The sequence below is a fragment of the Benincasa hispida genome, chromosome 1 (genome assembly GCF_009727055.1).
Source record: "Benincasa hispida cultivar B227 chromosome 1, ASM972705v1, whole genome shotgun sequence".
Lineage (NCBI taxonomy): Eukaryota > Viridiplantae > Streptophyta > Magnoliopsida > Cucurbitales > Cucurbitaceae > Benincasa > Benincasa hispida.
This window is the reverse complement of record NC_052349.1, coordinates 77,395,402-77,411,415: the sequence shown is the minus strand read 5'-3', so window position 1 is coordinate 77,411,415 and position 16,014 is coordinate 77,395,402. Positions and strand designations below refer to the sequence as shown.

The window sequence follows — 16,014 nt, the reverse complement described above, 5'->3', positions numbered from 1 at the left end:
TGAAAACTAAAAATAATTTCACTACGCAATCATTTGAATTGACACACTTGCTTTCCGTACTACCAATGTTTAGTACATATAAAATTCTTTAGGAAAGCAGAACCCTAAAATTAAGAGACTTTATATATTGACAACTTTAAGAAGGTAGAAGATAAAATTAGTGAACTGCTGGCATCCAGAGAATGAAATAATCCTTTGAAATAAGGTACACATAATCTCCTTAACAACAAAACTTTTTCTAGGCAAATAAGACACCCAAAGAGACAAATTTAAAAAATATGTTAGACACATACAAAAATATAGCCAACATCAAAATACTAACTCTACATAAAAAATTAAAATAGAATGAGAACCAACAGATATATGTGGACCAAAGTCATATTAATAATATATACAGATTCGTATGCAATATAATTTATAATCCACAAATTGATATTTTATTTTATTTATTTATTGTTCGTAAAGTATAAGGAAAATATATTATTTTTGACAAATCAAACTCATCAAAATACGTGGAGTTGATTTAACCAAAAATAGTGGACTCTATCCATCACTTCCCCACAAGACTATTTTTAAAAATTAAGCCATTATTATTATATTGCGAAAAAATTCCATTTTTTTTTCAAACCTATTGAATTGCAATAAGATGAATTCAAATATTAAATTGCATAACATAGCTAACGAAATTTTAGTTCGAATCTTATCTCAATTATGTTAAAAAAGAGATTGTGCAAAATTTAAGCTTAAAGTTTAGTTAACCTTTTAAGTTAACTCACCTTAATTTATCAAAAAAAAAAAAAAAAAAAAAAAAAAAAAAAACTCTTTAGACAAAATTAAATATGAAACTTAACAAACCCCGCAATTTTTGTGGACAAATTTCGTATTAATTTTTAGTTAAGAAGTTACTGTACATGATTTACCAAATCATCTCTAAACTAAATAAGCTTTTATTTTTATTTGTAAATATTATATCTATTAACATGTTGATATAATATTAAGTTTTCTTTCGTTTATCAACTTAAATTTTCTTGAGTCAAATGATGGTTTAATAGTCTCGTAGTAAAGAGTCCAAGAAATATCTTATTTTATTTTCAATTAATATTGATTTCCATATTTTCACACAATTAGAAATTTTTTTTTGGAGATCTATCTTCCTTTTAGTATAACTATAAAAAAATTATTATAAATGACAAAACTGATAAAAATATCACATAAACTATTATTTGTGTTTATTATGACTCATATAGTAGTCCATCGCAAATAAATTGTGATATTTTATTATTAGTTGTAAATATTTTGGTTTATTTTCCTTCTTTTAAATTTATTAATTTGAACTATGCTTACATAGTCTTCAAATCTTTTTATTTAAATGCGAATAATTTGTCAAGTCGAATTTAGCTCAATTGACATTTGAATGTGTTAAAAATGACGAGATTCGTGGTTGAAATGTATCCCAATTAAATTGAAAAAAAGAAAATGATAACGATTAAGAAGAAAATTTCAAAGAAGTTTGATCGGGGGGATTTTTCCAGAACGGCATAGAAGCTTGGAAAGAGGGGCCTATGTTATTTCTCCTTCTCACCTTTCCCTTCTTTTGTCTTTTACCCTTCTCTCTCCAATTTTGCAATTTTTCCTTCTTCCCTATAAAATGGGTCTACTCTCAATCTCAATTTCTCAATCTCTCTCCACAATTCCCAATTGGTTTGAAGGATTGTTCTCATTTGGGTAGCACCAACAATGGTAGATGAAGTGAAGCTGTTGGATTTCTGGCCCAGCATGTTTGGTATGCGAGTTAAAATAGCTCTGGCCGAGAAGGGCGTGGCCTATGAGTATTTGGAACAAGATCTGAGGAATAAGAGCCCTTTGCTTCTTGAAATGAACCCCATTCACAAGAAAATCCCTGTTCTTATTCATAATGGAAAACCCATTTGTGAATCTTCCATTATTGTTCAGTATATTGATGAATTTTGGAATGATAAAGCTCCTTTGTTGCCATCTGATCCTTATGAGAGAGCTCAGGCCAGGTTTTGGGTGGATTTCATCGATAAGAAGGTGACGTTTGTTTTCTCCTCTCGCTTTTTTAGAATTTTTTTTTCTTTTTTAATTAGTACAATAAGAAGGAAAAGCCAAAGAAAACATACGAGTGTTGAGTAACGATGAGATTGTGGTTTAAATTTCTCTATCAGAGTAGAACACATCATGTTGTTTATGGTGGTTGAGTTATTACTAATTTTTGGTGGACATCCCCTTTTAACTCGAATCTTTTTCTTTTATTATATTATCATATTCCTTCATTCATCTTATCCTCAATCTTCTACTTCTCCTGTTCTTTTCCCTCCTTGAAATTAGGACAAGTAATTTTATTTTATCATTAAGATTTTGATTTTTTGACTCGTTAATTATAATTAATATCTTAACTAGGTGAATAATAACGAACGACATAACACACTAGGATGAAGTCTTTTTGATAAAATGTAATGTAAAAATAGTGATGAGAATTTATGTTGGAGTGATGGGTTATTTTCAAAATGAAATACTTGAAAAGCCTTAATATTTTGGTTTAAATATTGAACAGCTTTATGATCCTACAAGAAAGATATGGGGCAGCAAGGGAGAGGAGCATGAGACAGGAAAGAAAGAAATGATAGAAATTTTGAAGAAATTGGAAGAAGTTTTAGGAGAAAAGGGTTACTTTGGAGGTGAGAGTTTGGGAGTTGTAGACATTAGTTTGATTGGATTTTCGTCATGGTTTTATACGTATGAGACCATTGGGAAGTTCAGCATTGAGGCCGAGTGTCCAAAGATAATGAGTTGGGTGAAGAGATGCTTACAAAATGAGAGCGTTTCAAAGTCCCTCCCTGACTCCAAAAAGGTCTACGAGTTGGTGGTTGAAATGCAGAAAGCTATGGGGGTTAATTGACCAAACAAACTCTTGGCAGCAGCCTTTTATTTCCATATGTACTGTTTTATGTAGTTTGGGGCTGTTTGGATATTAAAAAGATCAAAAGGTTTGTTCATCTGCACATTGGGTGTGTGTGCTTTGAACAATTTGTCAATGTAGTGAGTCACATATGAATAAATAAATAGCAATGGCATGGCCAGCTTTGGTTCTTGTGGGTGCTCATTCACCTTTGTGCACTTCATTCTTCACACTAACTAAAATCTGGTATCTGGCACTTTTATTTTTATAAATGATTGGATTTAACATACATCAGATTAGGTGCAACCAATCATCCAATAGTTCCATTTGGATAACTTTCTTATTTTTTTTCTTCTCTTGTATGCAATTTATTCTAATTTTGCTCAATGTTGTTTTCTCCTTTTATTCTCTTCAAGGGAAATGACCCTTTTCTTTTTCTCTGTTGTGTGCGGCCATAGTTCAACAATGACTTTTTTTTTCTTCAGAAAAACAGTTAAATAAAAGGAAGATTTAGGGTAAATAAGCGAGAATAATTATTTTCAATTGTATGTAACTTTTTTTTAGGGAAACCAAAAATAAAATTACGAGGTCTTTATGTCTCAACAAGGTGTCAACCGTTAAGAAATAAATAAAGAAAATAGGAGTTTTCGAGAGAAACATTGAAACTTGAACAAAAGGAGCTCTTTTCATTTCCCTTCCTACGCGAGTTTTTGTGGGATAATTTTTGGAACTATAATTTTTATTTAGAAAAATACTCAGTTGTATTTCAGATATTATCCATATTTATGCATCGTTTCAAATTGTTCAATCATAATTTGTGAGAAGTCAAAAACATTTTAACCCTTTCTTGGTATGAATAATTAAAGAAGATGCACAAAGATGAATACATTTTGGGATGTATCAAAGTATTACCATTTTATTTATAACTTGACACGTTATAAAATGATATATTAATTAATTATTTATTTACTTGTGGACTCCTCGTAAGTCTTAAATTATACTTTTATGGTCAATAAATGAATATAATATGAAAATTTTTAAATATTACCATATTACTAGATTTTTTCTCGAGTTTTGTACCATTTTTTTATCACCATTAGGAGTAAAAATTTCCTGGACTTATTAATGGTTCCCGAGTAAGTAAAGACTAAAACGTCACGTTTTGTATCAATTTTCAAATTTTAATTTTATAGACATCAAGGATAATTGTTTTAAATGGCTGATCACCCTCGGTGGCTATTGTTTTAAACTTCTGAAGTATTGTTGCAAAAATCAAACCAATAGTTTATTTAGGATTCTATGATTGCTTGTTTTTACTAAACTGATTGGATGTTTTGTGCAATGGATTAGGGAAAAGATAACTAAAACGGTCATTTGTTTTTTTTTTCCAGCATGTCTTCCTCAATTATCGCTTTATTGGAAAATGAGAAATTAACCAGCGAAAATTACGCGACGTGGAAATCGAACTTGAATACGATTCTTGTTATCGATGATCTGCGGTTTGTCTTAACTGAGGAGTGTCCTCAGGTCCCTACTTGAAATGCACCCTTAAATGTTAGGGATGCATATGACCGTTGGATAAAGTCCGATGAAAAGGCCCGAGTCTATATCCTGGCAAGTCTATCTGATATACTCAATAAGAAGTATGAGGTCATGCTCATTGCTCGTGAAATCATGGAGTCCCTCCAGGGTATGGTTTGACAACCGTCCATTTAGATCTGGCACTAGACCCTCAAATACGTTTATAATGCACGTATGAAGGAAGACCAATCAGTTAGAGAACATGTTCTCGACTTGATGGTCTAGTTTAACGTGGCTGAAATGAATGGGGTGGTCATTGACGAGCAAAGTCAGGTGTCTTTTATTCTGGAATCTCTTCCGAAGAGCTTTCTTCAATTCCGTAGCAATGCGGTTATGAATAAAATCTAGTACACCATAACGATTCTATTGTCCTAGATAACAATATTTCTCTTGTTTGTAGGTCTAAACTACTTAGCATTAACGGTCAACTTCACTTCAAGACTCGGAGAAGACTATATCCTTCAAGCTTCAAAACTCTTCAATGGTTTACCTGAATGTAGCTCAATCATGTAGATGAAGCTCTGAGGAACTAGACGATAGTTTAATTATGTAAATGATATTACGAAGCACTAGACGATCGTGTAGGCGATAGTTGAATGGAACTAAACAATCGTATAGACGACAACTAAGGAACTAGACGATCGTATAGACGATGCAATGTGGAACTAAAAGATTGTGTAAATGATGCAAGATGAACTAAACGATCGTGAATACGATACTTAAGTAAAAGCTAGACAATCGTAGATAAAGAAAGAAAGAACACAAGTATTTAAGTGTTTCAACCAAAGGCTTACGTCAACTGTGCAAATCGGGAGGGTCTCTTTTTATTACTTCTTCTTTAAACTTCTTTACAGAATAAATGTCTTGCTCCCTCTCGTTCTTCTTATTCTCTCATTCATTTTCTTTTTATACATGCGCTCATTTTCAACGAAGAAGCTGGTGGTTACAACATACAAAGCAGAAAGAGATGACAACGATCAATTGCCTGCAACTTATTTCTTTTTGTCTCGGTTCTTTCTGTAACAGTTTCCACCTTTGTAAACATCTAGAGTACCTTTCCCTTTTTGCTTGTTGAATTGATCTTAGCTAACCTTTTTCAGGTAACTTGAACCCAAGGAGGTCCAAGGAACTACCAAGCTTTCTTTAAGGAACTGTCTTGGTCAACATATTAGCCATATTGTCTGAGGGATGTATCTTTACTACCTCAATTCCCCTTTCTCAATCTCCTGTCTGATAAAATGGTACTTGATGTCAATGTGCTTGGTTCTGCTGTGAAACTATTGGTTTTTAGACAAATAGATTGTGCTCTGATTGTCATAATATATTCTCACCTTTGTTTGTATAATGCCGAAATCGTTTAGTAATCCCTTCAGCCACAAACCTTCTTTCACAACCTCAGATAGAGCTATAAACTCAGCTTCTGTTATGGAAAGGGCCACAATAGATTGCAAACTTGCCTTCCAACCTATCAAATTGTTTACCCATAGGAAAGTATATCTAGATAGTGAGTGCCTTCTATCTAGATCACCTGCATAATCAACATCAACATAACCATACGTCTCATCATTAGAGGGGTCATTTTGTCTATATAAGATTCGAGCTTCCTTTGATGAACAAAGATACCTCAGTATCCATTTAACTGCTTCCCAATGTGGTTTACCAGGATTGACCATGTATCTACTGACCAAACTTGTAGCATAGGACAAATCTGGTCTGGTTGAAGTCATTAGATACATCAAAGATCCCACTGCCTGGGAATAGGGAACAACCTTCATATGGTTTATGTGATCTTCATTTGTACTCTTTGGACTGTTTGCAGCTGAGAGCTTAAAATGAGGTGCAAGAGGAGTGCCAACAGGTTTAACACCATCCATTTTGAACCTCTGAAGTACTTTTCCACAATATTCAGCTTGACTCACATACAACCTATCTTGCTTTCTATGTTTGTCAATTTCAATGCCAAGAATCCTTCTAGATTCTCCTAGGACTTTCATGTCAAACTCTTTCTTTAGAAGAGCTTTGACATGTCCCAACTCTTATTTGGATCTTCCAGACAGCAACATATCATCTACATAAAGGATTAGATACACTGGTTCTTTGAAGTTCTTAGAGTTGGTATACATACACCAATCATAGAAGCTTCTCTTGAATCCCATTTTAGAGACCACTTCATCAAATCTGTCATACCAACATCTTGGTGACTGCTTGAGACCATAGATAGACTTAATAGACACACAAAGTCTTCTTCTCCTTTCTTCACATACCCTTGAGGTTGCTTCATATAGATAGTTTCATTCAACAATCCATGTACGAATGCTATCTTTACATCCAATTGGTCTAACTCCAAGTCCTTTTGAATAACTAGGGAGATGAGTAGCCTAATGGATGTGTGTTTCACCACAGGAGAAAAAGCCTCTGTATAGTCAATCCCTTCCTTTTGTGTGAATCCCTTTGCAACAAGTCTTGCCTTGAATCTATAATTTTGGTCCCCTGGAATTTCTTCTTTGAACTTGTATATCCACTTACATGAAATAGGTTTGTACCCTTTAGGCAAAGGTACTAGTTTCCAGGTATCATTTTGGTTGAAAGACCTCATTTCATCATTCATTGCCTCAATCCACTATCTAGCATCAGGGCTGTTAGTTGCTTCCTCAGAACTGGTGGGTTCATTGTTGCTCAATGAAATAACATTTAAAATAACACTAGCAAAGTCAGATTCTAGATATCTTGTAGGGGGCACAATGGTTTTTCTAGTTTTGTCCCTTGTTAAGGAATAATTTTGTAAATCTCTATGTGTCTCTACTTGTTCACTTGACAGAAGTTCACTTGTCTCAGTAGTGTCATCACCTTCAGCTTCTAGATTCTGAGAAGAAGTAGAAGCTTCTTGATCATTTTGAGGCTTTACCTCAAACCTTATGCTACTGGTCTTAGACATAGATATAGATTATTGCTCGGACATCATAAAAATCTCATTTTCTCTGAACACAACATCTCTACTATTAACACATCTTTTCTCAATAGGATGCCATAGTCTATATCCTTTCACTCTAGGTGTAAAGCATAGAAACATGCATTTGATAGCCCTAGGTTTCAACTTACCTTGGCTTTGATGCATATACCCTACACACCCAAACACCTTCAAGTGTTTCAGCTTGGGAGGCTTTCCTATCCACCTTTCTTCTTGAGTTTTCAGCTCAATGGATTGATGTGGACACCTATTTAGAGTGTAGACTGTGTAGGAAACTGCCTCTGCCCAATATTTCTCAGGCAAAAGAGCATTAGACAATTGACATCTCACCCTTTCAAGCACTGTTCTGTTTAGTCTTTCAACAACTTCATTTTGTTGAGATGTATACCTCACTATTCTGTGCCTCACAATACCATTTTCCCTGCAAAACAAGTTGAACTCCTCTCCACAAAACTTTAAACCATTGTCAGTTCTCAAGTGTTTGATATGTTTAGAGGTTTGCTTTTCAATCAAGGTTTTCCATTCTTTGAATCTCCCAAACACTTCATCTTTGGTTTTTAGAAAATAAACCCAACTCTTTCTTGAATAATCATCAACAAAGAAAAAGAAGTACCTTGCTCCACTTAGTGAAGGAGAGTGTATTGGACCCCATAGGTCAGAATGTACATATTCAAATATCTCTTTGGAAGTATGCTATCCTTTAGGGAAACCTTGCCTTGTTGCCTTGCCAAGAATAAATGTTCACAAAACTTCAAGCTGTCTCCAACAACTTTAAGAAGAATCCCTTGTTTTGAGAGAACTTGCAGCCCTTTCACACTAATATGAGATAGCCTCTTGTGCCATAGCTCATCTTCTGTGGGTTCTTCATCTGTAGCCATCAAGGCTGAGTGTGGCTTTTGCACATCTTTAATGACAAACAAGGCATTAACTTTGACTTTTGAGTTTTTAATTATCTTAAAGGTGCCTTTAACTCCTCTGTATTCACAGCCAATGGAGTCAAACATCCCCAATGATAGGAGATTTCTCTTTAATGTAGGAACATGCCTCACATTCTCGATCAACTTCATTGAACCATCTTGTAACTTCAAGTAAATAGACCCAATTCCAACAGCCCTACAGGTATTGTTATTTCCCATGTAGATCAGCCCTCCATCCCACTTCTCGTAGGTAAAAAACCACCCTTTAGTTGGTGTTATATGGACTGAACAACTGGAATCTATCACTCAATCTTGAGTCTCCATAGAATTCTGCTCACCACACTTTTCAGTTGCTGCCAAGGCATCTGAATTCACAAGGGAATTTTCTCCCACAATTGCTTTTTGTCTGTTTTCCTCCTTTGTTCTATTGGTTCAGCTTCCTCTTCAAGGCATAACAGTCTTTCTTCATGTGTCAAAGTTTGTGGCAAAAATGATATTTGATTTTAGACTTTTCACCACCATTCTGATTGCCCTTCCCATTGTTCTTTTTTTTCCCTTTTGAAAACAAACATTCTCCTCCTAGCTGCTATTTCTTGCTCATTTGTAACTCTAGTTCTCTGACTCTTATTGTTGAAATTATTGCTTCTATAGTGATTCTTTCTCTACCATACTTCATGGTTGTTTTGACATCTTTAAACGATTCTGGTAGAGAGTTAAGTAAGATAAAAGCCTCATTTTCTTCCCCAATGTTGTCTTCTATTGATATGAATTCTGATGACAATATTTTGAATTCGTTTAAATTGTCAGTGAGAGATTTTGCAGCATCCATCTTATATGTGAATAATCTTTCCCTCAAGAATGCTTTATTAGGCAAGTCTTTGTTGAGATAAATCTCGTTTAATTTGTTCCAGAGATCATAAGCAGTTGGCTGGTCAACTATCTGCCTTAATGTTGGGTTTTATGTCCTACAACTCGTGGTTTGGAAACAATAAAACTTATTCTGAAAATTCAATAAGTTGTTGTTGAATATATATATTGCTTATTAGGAATCTAATTAACCTAAAAGACCCATGACTATTACATGAGTACTTGAACTTTATGTGGAGACATAAAAGTGAATCAGGTTTGAGTAAATAGTCAAAATGATCTAGTATATGAATAAGGTTGGGTGTCTTATTCTGGTAACACCATTGGATGCAACCTACTCTGTAGTTGTTACAAAGAGTTGTAAAGTGCTTCAAACAAAATGATCCTAATTCATATATGTTATGACACAAGGAGTGGGGGCGTCCTGTGCAAATGAGTTTGTACAAGATCGGACCATGAAATTAGTCACTCTTACTTTATGACGTTGTTTATTGTTTAAGACTGACTATTTCAAAGCGATAACCTAGGTAACTTGACCTTAATCCTTAGCTAACTATGAGCTCTTGTTTATTTGGGATTATCCTTAAATTTGCATAAGTGAGGGTTGGCTCAACAACGCCAACTCAATAAACCTCCATTTCATGGGTAAGATTGGGTAGATAGTCGAGGACATAAGGTGCAAGAAGGAATTCACTCCTACCCGCTTTTAGGGATAGTAGAGATGTTGTTCTTTTAAGTGCTGACTCCGGGTCTTGAACAAGGGGCCCCACCCTCTCATTGGCCCGAGAGGGACTCGGTTTGTTGATTGGATCACAGATCAATTGTTCATTAGAGGATTAATGGGACTTAAGGAGTAGGAGGTAATCTCGGGGGTAAAACAGACATTTGACCAAACCATTATTACAAACAACCTGTGAAGGGTTAACTTACTAATCATGGTTATATCGAGTGGACATAATATATCTACAGTGAGGGGAGTTCAACTATGGGCTTTAGTGGAGTGATCCATTAGTTAACGAATGGGGTTAATTCGATGTAATGAGTTTAGCCAATTAATCTCGGATCGTTGGAGCCCATGATTTATAGGTCTGCGAGGTCCCCTTACTAGCTCGTAAATGGATTAGCTTTAGAGTAGTGTGATAAGTTAATTTGAAACGTTCAAATTAGAATTAAAGGAATTAGTAATTATATGAGTTATAATTACACGTTTAATTTTAAGAATTAAACGAAATAGGAGAATTAATATTTAAATATGACTTAAATATATAAAGGTAGATTTATGTAAAATTAATTTAATATTTGATATTAAATTAATTAGAATTAATTAAATTGTTAATTAATTATTATTAATTTTATTAGAAAAATTAATTATTGAATTAATTTTGTAAAATTAATAAAGATTTCATTTTTGAAAAGAAAATTAATTTTAGAAATTAATTTTGAAAATCAAATTTGAAAAGGAATAAAAAATGGAAAATCCCAAAAAGTGGGATTTTTCCAGTTTCTATTCACGTAGTATATTCATGGTTTCACCATGAATTTGAGTCAATCTTCCAAGCATGAGTTGCAATACATGCAGCAATGGTGTTTGCATGATAGTCATGCAATAAATTAAGAAGATTGGGCTGAGAATCGGTGATGTCGTTGATAGTTTTTTTTTACTGAAAAAGCTTGAGGTTGAAGAAGGTCTTCAACCATGGTGATGCAGTAACCTAATCTCCAAATTCCCTTAATCTAAGCTTATTTTGAGTCTCACAACTTAATCTAAAATTCCAAGAGAATAGTGGGGAAGATCTTGAGTTGGTCCACAACAAGATTTGGAGAAGTTTATAGCTGAGAATCAAGATTTCAAGAAGTTCTACAAAGGTATGACTTTCTCTTGTTAACGTATGAGCATGCTTTAGTTACTGCCAAAATTAATGAATTAGAGTGCTTATTGATCCTTATTGATCCTTTTTGCTTCCGCTGCCTACTGATATACTCCAACACTTAAAACACTATCTGTAACATTCAAGACAATAGTTTCACAGGCATTACCTCTATTGTTTCTTTTTCTGCATCTGTGAGTGTTTCAAGGTATTTTGTTGGGTCTGTTATGGCCAGAAGTGCCTCTGTTGTCCCGATACTGTCTTGATCTTCGCTTTCAAAATTCAAAGTTTGTCTTTCCATCACACTTCTCGATTTCATACCTGATTGTAGCCATTCTTGAACTTCAAGATTGACTTGTCTGAATCTTTGTATGCAAGAATTCAAATCTTGGATCTGTGTTAAGTTGTTCTCTGAGCTTTGATACCACTTGTTTTCCTAGATAGCAATATTTCTCTTGTTTGCAGGTCCAAACTAGTCAACATTAACAGTCAACTTCACTTCAAGACTCAGGGAAGACTATATCCTTCAAGCTTTAAAACTCTTCAATCGTTTACCTAAATGTAGCTCAATTGTGTAAACGAAGCTCTGAGGAACTAGATGATATTTCAATAATGTAAAAAACATTACGAAGCACTAGATGATCGTATAGGTGATAGTTGAATGGAACTAAACGATCGTATAAACGACAACTAAGGAACTAGACGATCGTAGACGATGCAATTTGGAACTAAATGATCATGTAAACGATGCAAGAGGAACTAAATGATCATGTACACGATACTTAAGTAAAAGCTAGATGATCATAAATAAAGAAAGAAAGAACACAAGTATTTAAGTGGTTCAGCTAAAGGCCTACGTCCACTGTGCAAATTGGGAGGGTCTCTTTTTATTACTTCTTCTTTAAAATTCTTTATAGAATGAATTCCTTACTCTCTCTCGTTCTTGTTATTCTCTCATTCATTTTCTTTTTATATAGGTGCTCATTTTCAACGAAGAAGCTCTGGTGGTTACAACAAACAAAACAGAAAAAGACGACAACGATCAACTGCCTGCAACTTCATTTCTTTTTGTCTCAGTTCTTTTTGTAACAGACTCTCCTGAATGAGTTGCAGACCTACCAGTCTCTTATGAAAGGTAAGGGACTGGTAGAGGAGAGACAAATATTGCCCATTCTAGAAAGTTTCATAAGGGTTCATTCTCAAGAACTAAGTCTGTACCTTCATCTTCTGGTCTTAAGAAGGTTCAGAAGAAGAAAGGAGGAAAGGGGAAGGCTCCCTCCACTGGGAAGAGTAAGGGAAAGGCCAATGCGGCCGACAAGGGCAAGTGCTTCCAATGCAATGTGGAAGGTCACCGGAAGAGGAACTGCCCAAAGTACTTTACTAGACGAAGAAGGAAAAGGAAGGTAAATGTGATTTACTTGTTTAGAAACATGTTTAGTGGAAAATGATCACAATGCCTGGATACTTGATTTAGTAGCCACTGATCATGTTTGTTCTTCTTTACAAGAAACTAGTTCCTTTTAGCAGCTTGTTGAGGGTGAAATGATGCTCAAGGTTGGAACTGGAGACATCATTTCAGCTCGTGCAGTGGGAGTTGTGAAGTTGTTTTCTGGAAATAGATTTCTTTTCTTAGAAAGTTTGTATATTGTTCTTAAAATGAAAAGGAACTTAGTATCTATTTCCTGCTTAATCGAACATATGTATTCAGTATTTTTTTACAAGTAATGAAGTGTTCATTTAAAAACAAATGGGATTCATATTTGTTTGGCTAAATTAGAAAATAACTTGTATGTGTTAAAATCAACTGAAACAAAAGCACTTTTAAATCATGAGATGTTTAAAACTGCTAATACTCAAACTAAAAGGCATAGAATTTCTCCAAGTAACAATAATACTTATCTTTTGTACTTAAGATTAGGTCATATTAATCTTGATAGGATTGGGAAAATTGGTACAGAATGAACTTCTAAATGAGTTAGAAAATGATTCGTTACCTTCATGTGAATTTTGTCTTGAGGATAAGATGACTAAAATACCTTTTAGTGGAAAAGGTTATAGAGCCGAAGAGCCCATAGAGCTCATACATTTGGATCTTTGTGATCCAATGAATATAAAAGCTAGAGGAGGGTATGAATACTTCATCTCTTTTATAGATAATTATTCGAGATATGATTACTTATACCTAATGGAACATAAGTTTAAAGCCCTTGAAAACTTCAAGGAGTATAAGGCAGAAGTTGAAAATCTATTAGATAAGACTATTAAAACACTTCGATCTGATCGAGTTGGGAAGTACATGGATTTAAGATTCCAAGACTATATGATAGAAACTGGAATCCAATCTCAACTCTTAGCACTTCGGCAAAATGGTGTATCAGAAAGGAGAAATAGAACCTTATTAGACATGGTTTGTTCTATGATGAGCTATGCTCAATTGCCTAGCTCATTTTAGGGGTATGCAGTAGAGACTGCAGTTCATATCTTGAACAATGTTCCCTCGAAGAGTGTTTCTGAAATACCTTTCGAGTTATGGAGGGGGCGTAAACCTAGTTTGTGCTACTTCAGAATCTGGGGTTGTTCAACATATGTGCTAGTGATAAATCCTAAGAAATTGGAATCTCGTTCAAGATTATGCCAATTTATTGGTTACCCTAAGAAAATGAGAGGTGGTCTATTCTTCGATTCATAAGAAAACAAAGTATTTGTATCGACAAACGTCACATTCTTAGAAGAAGACCACATGAGAGATTATATACTACGAAGCAAATTAGTATTAAATGAAGCTACTGAAGAATAAACAAGAGTTGTTGATGATGATGCTGGTTCTTCATCAAGAGTTAATGAAGGGACTAGCACTTTTAGTCAGTCTCGTTGTTCTCAACTTTGAGAGTGCCTCGACGTAGTGGGAGGATTGTAGCACAACCTAACCGTTACTTGGGTTTAATTGAAACTCAGGTCGTCATACCTGATGATGGCATTGAGGATCCATTGTCTTATAGACAAGTAATGAATGACGTAAACAAGGACCAATGGATCAAAGCCATGGATCTTGAAATGAAGTCGATGTACTTCAATTCAATATGGGATCTTGTAGATCCACCTGAAGGGGTTAAACCCATAGGATGTAAATGGAACTTCAAAAGAAAGAGAGATGTAGTTGGGAATAGACCTTCAAAGCTAGACTCGTAGGAAAGAGTTATACCCAAAAGGAAGGGGTTGACTATGAGGAAACTTTTTCTCCTGTTGCTATGCTTAATTCTATATGAATTCTCTTATCCATAGCCACATATTATGACTATGAAATATGGAAAATGGATGTTAAGACAACCTTTCTTAATGGCAATCTTGAAGAGAATATCTTATGTCTCAGCCCGAGGGGTTCATAGCCTAAGGTCAGGAGCAAAAAGTTGGCAGACTGAATCGATCCATTTATGGGTTAAAACAGGCATCAAGATCTTGGAATATTATGTTTAGTACTGTGATAAAATATTTTTGGCTTTGACCAAAATGTTGATGAGCCTTGTGTTTACAAGAAGATCATCAACGAAAAAGTAGCATTCTTAGTACATTATGTGGATGATATCCTACTTATTGGACGATATCCTATTCATTGGGAATGATGTAGGATACCTTACTGATGTTAAAAAGTTTCTAGTAACCTAATTCCAAATGAAAGATTTGAGAGAGGCACAATATGTTCTTGGTATCAAAATAATTAGGGATTGTAAGAATAGAACGCTAGCGACGTCTCAAACAACTTATATCGACAAGATGTTGATTCGATATTCGATCTAGAACTCTAAGAAGGGTTTGTTACCTTTCAGGCATGGAGTTCATTTGTTAAAGAAATAGTGTCCTAAGACACTTCAAGAAGTTGAGGACATGAGACGTATTCCCTATGCCTCAGCTATGGACAACTTAATGTATGCTATGCTCTGCACTAAGCCTGACATTTGTTATGCAGTGGGAATAGTCAGCAGGTACCAGTCCAATCCAGGGTTAGACCACTAGACTGCGGTTAAGAATATCCTCAAGTATCTTAGAAGAATGAGGGATTATATGTTAGTGTATGGAGCTAAGGATTTGATCCTTACGGGATACACTAACTATGATTTCCAAACTGATAAGGACTCTAGGAAGTCTACATCAGGATTAATGTTCACCTTGAATGAGGGAGTTATAGTATGGCGTAGCATCAAGCAATGATGCATTGCAGACTCAACCATGGAGGCTAAGTATGTAACTACTTGTGAAGCAACAAATGAGGCAGTTTGGCTAAGGAAGTTTCTAAATGATTTGGAAGTTGTTCCAAACATGAACTTGCCAATCACCTTATACTATGACAATGGTGGGGCTGTGGCCAACTCGAAAGAACCTCGTAGCCACAAATGAGAAAAGCACATTGGGAGGAAGTATCACCTAATACGAGAGATTATATGAAGAGGAGATGTGATCGTCACAAAGATCACTTTAGAGCATAACATTGCTGATCCATTTATGAAGGCTCTCTCGACTAAAGTATTAGGGTTGATGCCCTAAAGTCTCGTGTCCTGTAGTTTGTAAACAGTTTGTACGAACGCTTGTGTTGTATAATATATGATATTTACTTCACATATTATATTTTTCTCAGTTACTTATTTTATTTACTTTACCACAAACTAATAAACATAAAATCCCTGGTTATCTGTATGTGATTCAAGCATGTATATGGTGACATACAAGTGGATCATGTCTTGAGTGATAACCAAAATGGTCTGTAGTATATGGATATAGGAGGGAAACCTTATCCTGGTAACCCTACGAACGCGGCCCGCTTTGTGGAATGGGCACAAGTGTTGTGACTTGTCACAGATGGTCTGATCCTAATCATTCATGTTGAGGACATGCGAGCGG

The 16,014-nt window shown here is 34.9% G+C and overlaps 1 protein-coding gene across 1 annotated transcript; it reads left to right on the top strand.

The window, feature by feature from the left end:
• Nucleotides 1-1,671: 1,671 nt before the first annotated feature.
• On the top strand, nt 1,672-3,112 carry LOC120067060 (glutathione S-transferase 3-like). Its single transcript, XM_039018443.1, has 2 exons — nt 1,672-2,052; nt 2,576-3,112. Exons 1-2 carry the CDS (start codon nt 1,738-1,740, stop codon nt 2,918-2,920), a joined length of 660 nt encoding a protein of 219 aa, XP_038874371.1. The 5' UTR covers nt 1,672-1,737; the 3' UTR covers nt 2,921-3,112.
• Nucleotides 3,113-16,014: the final 12,902 nt, after the last annotated feature.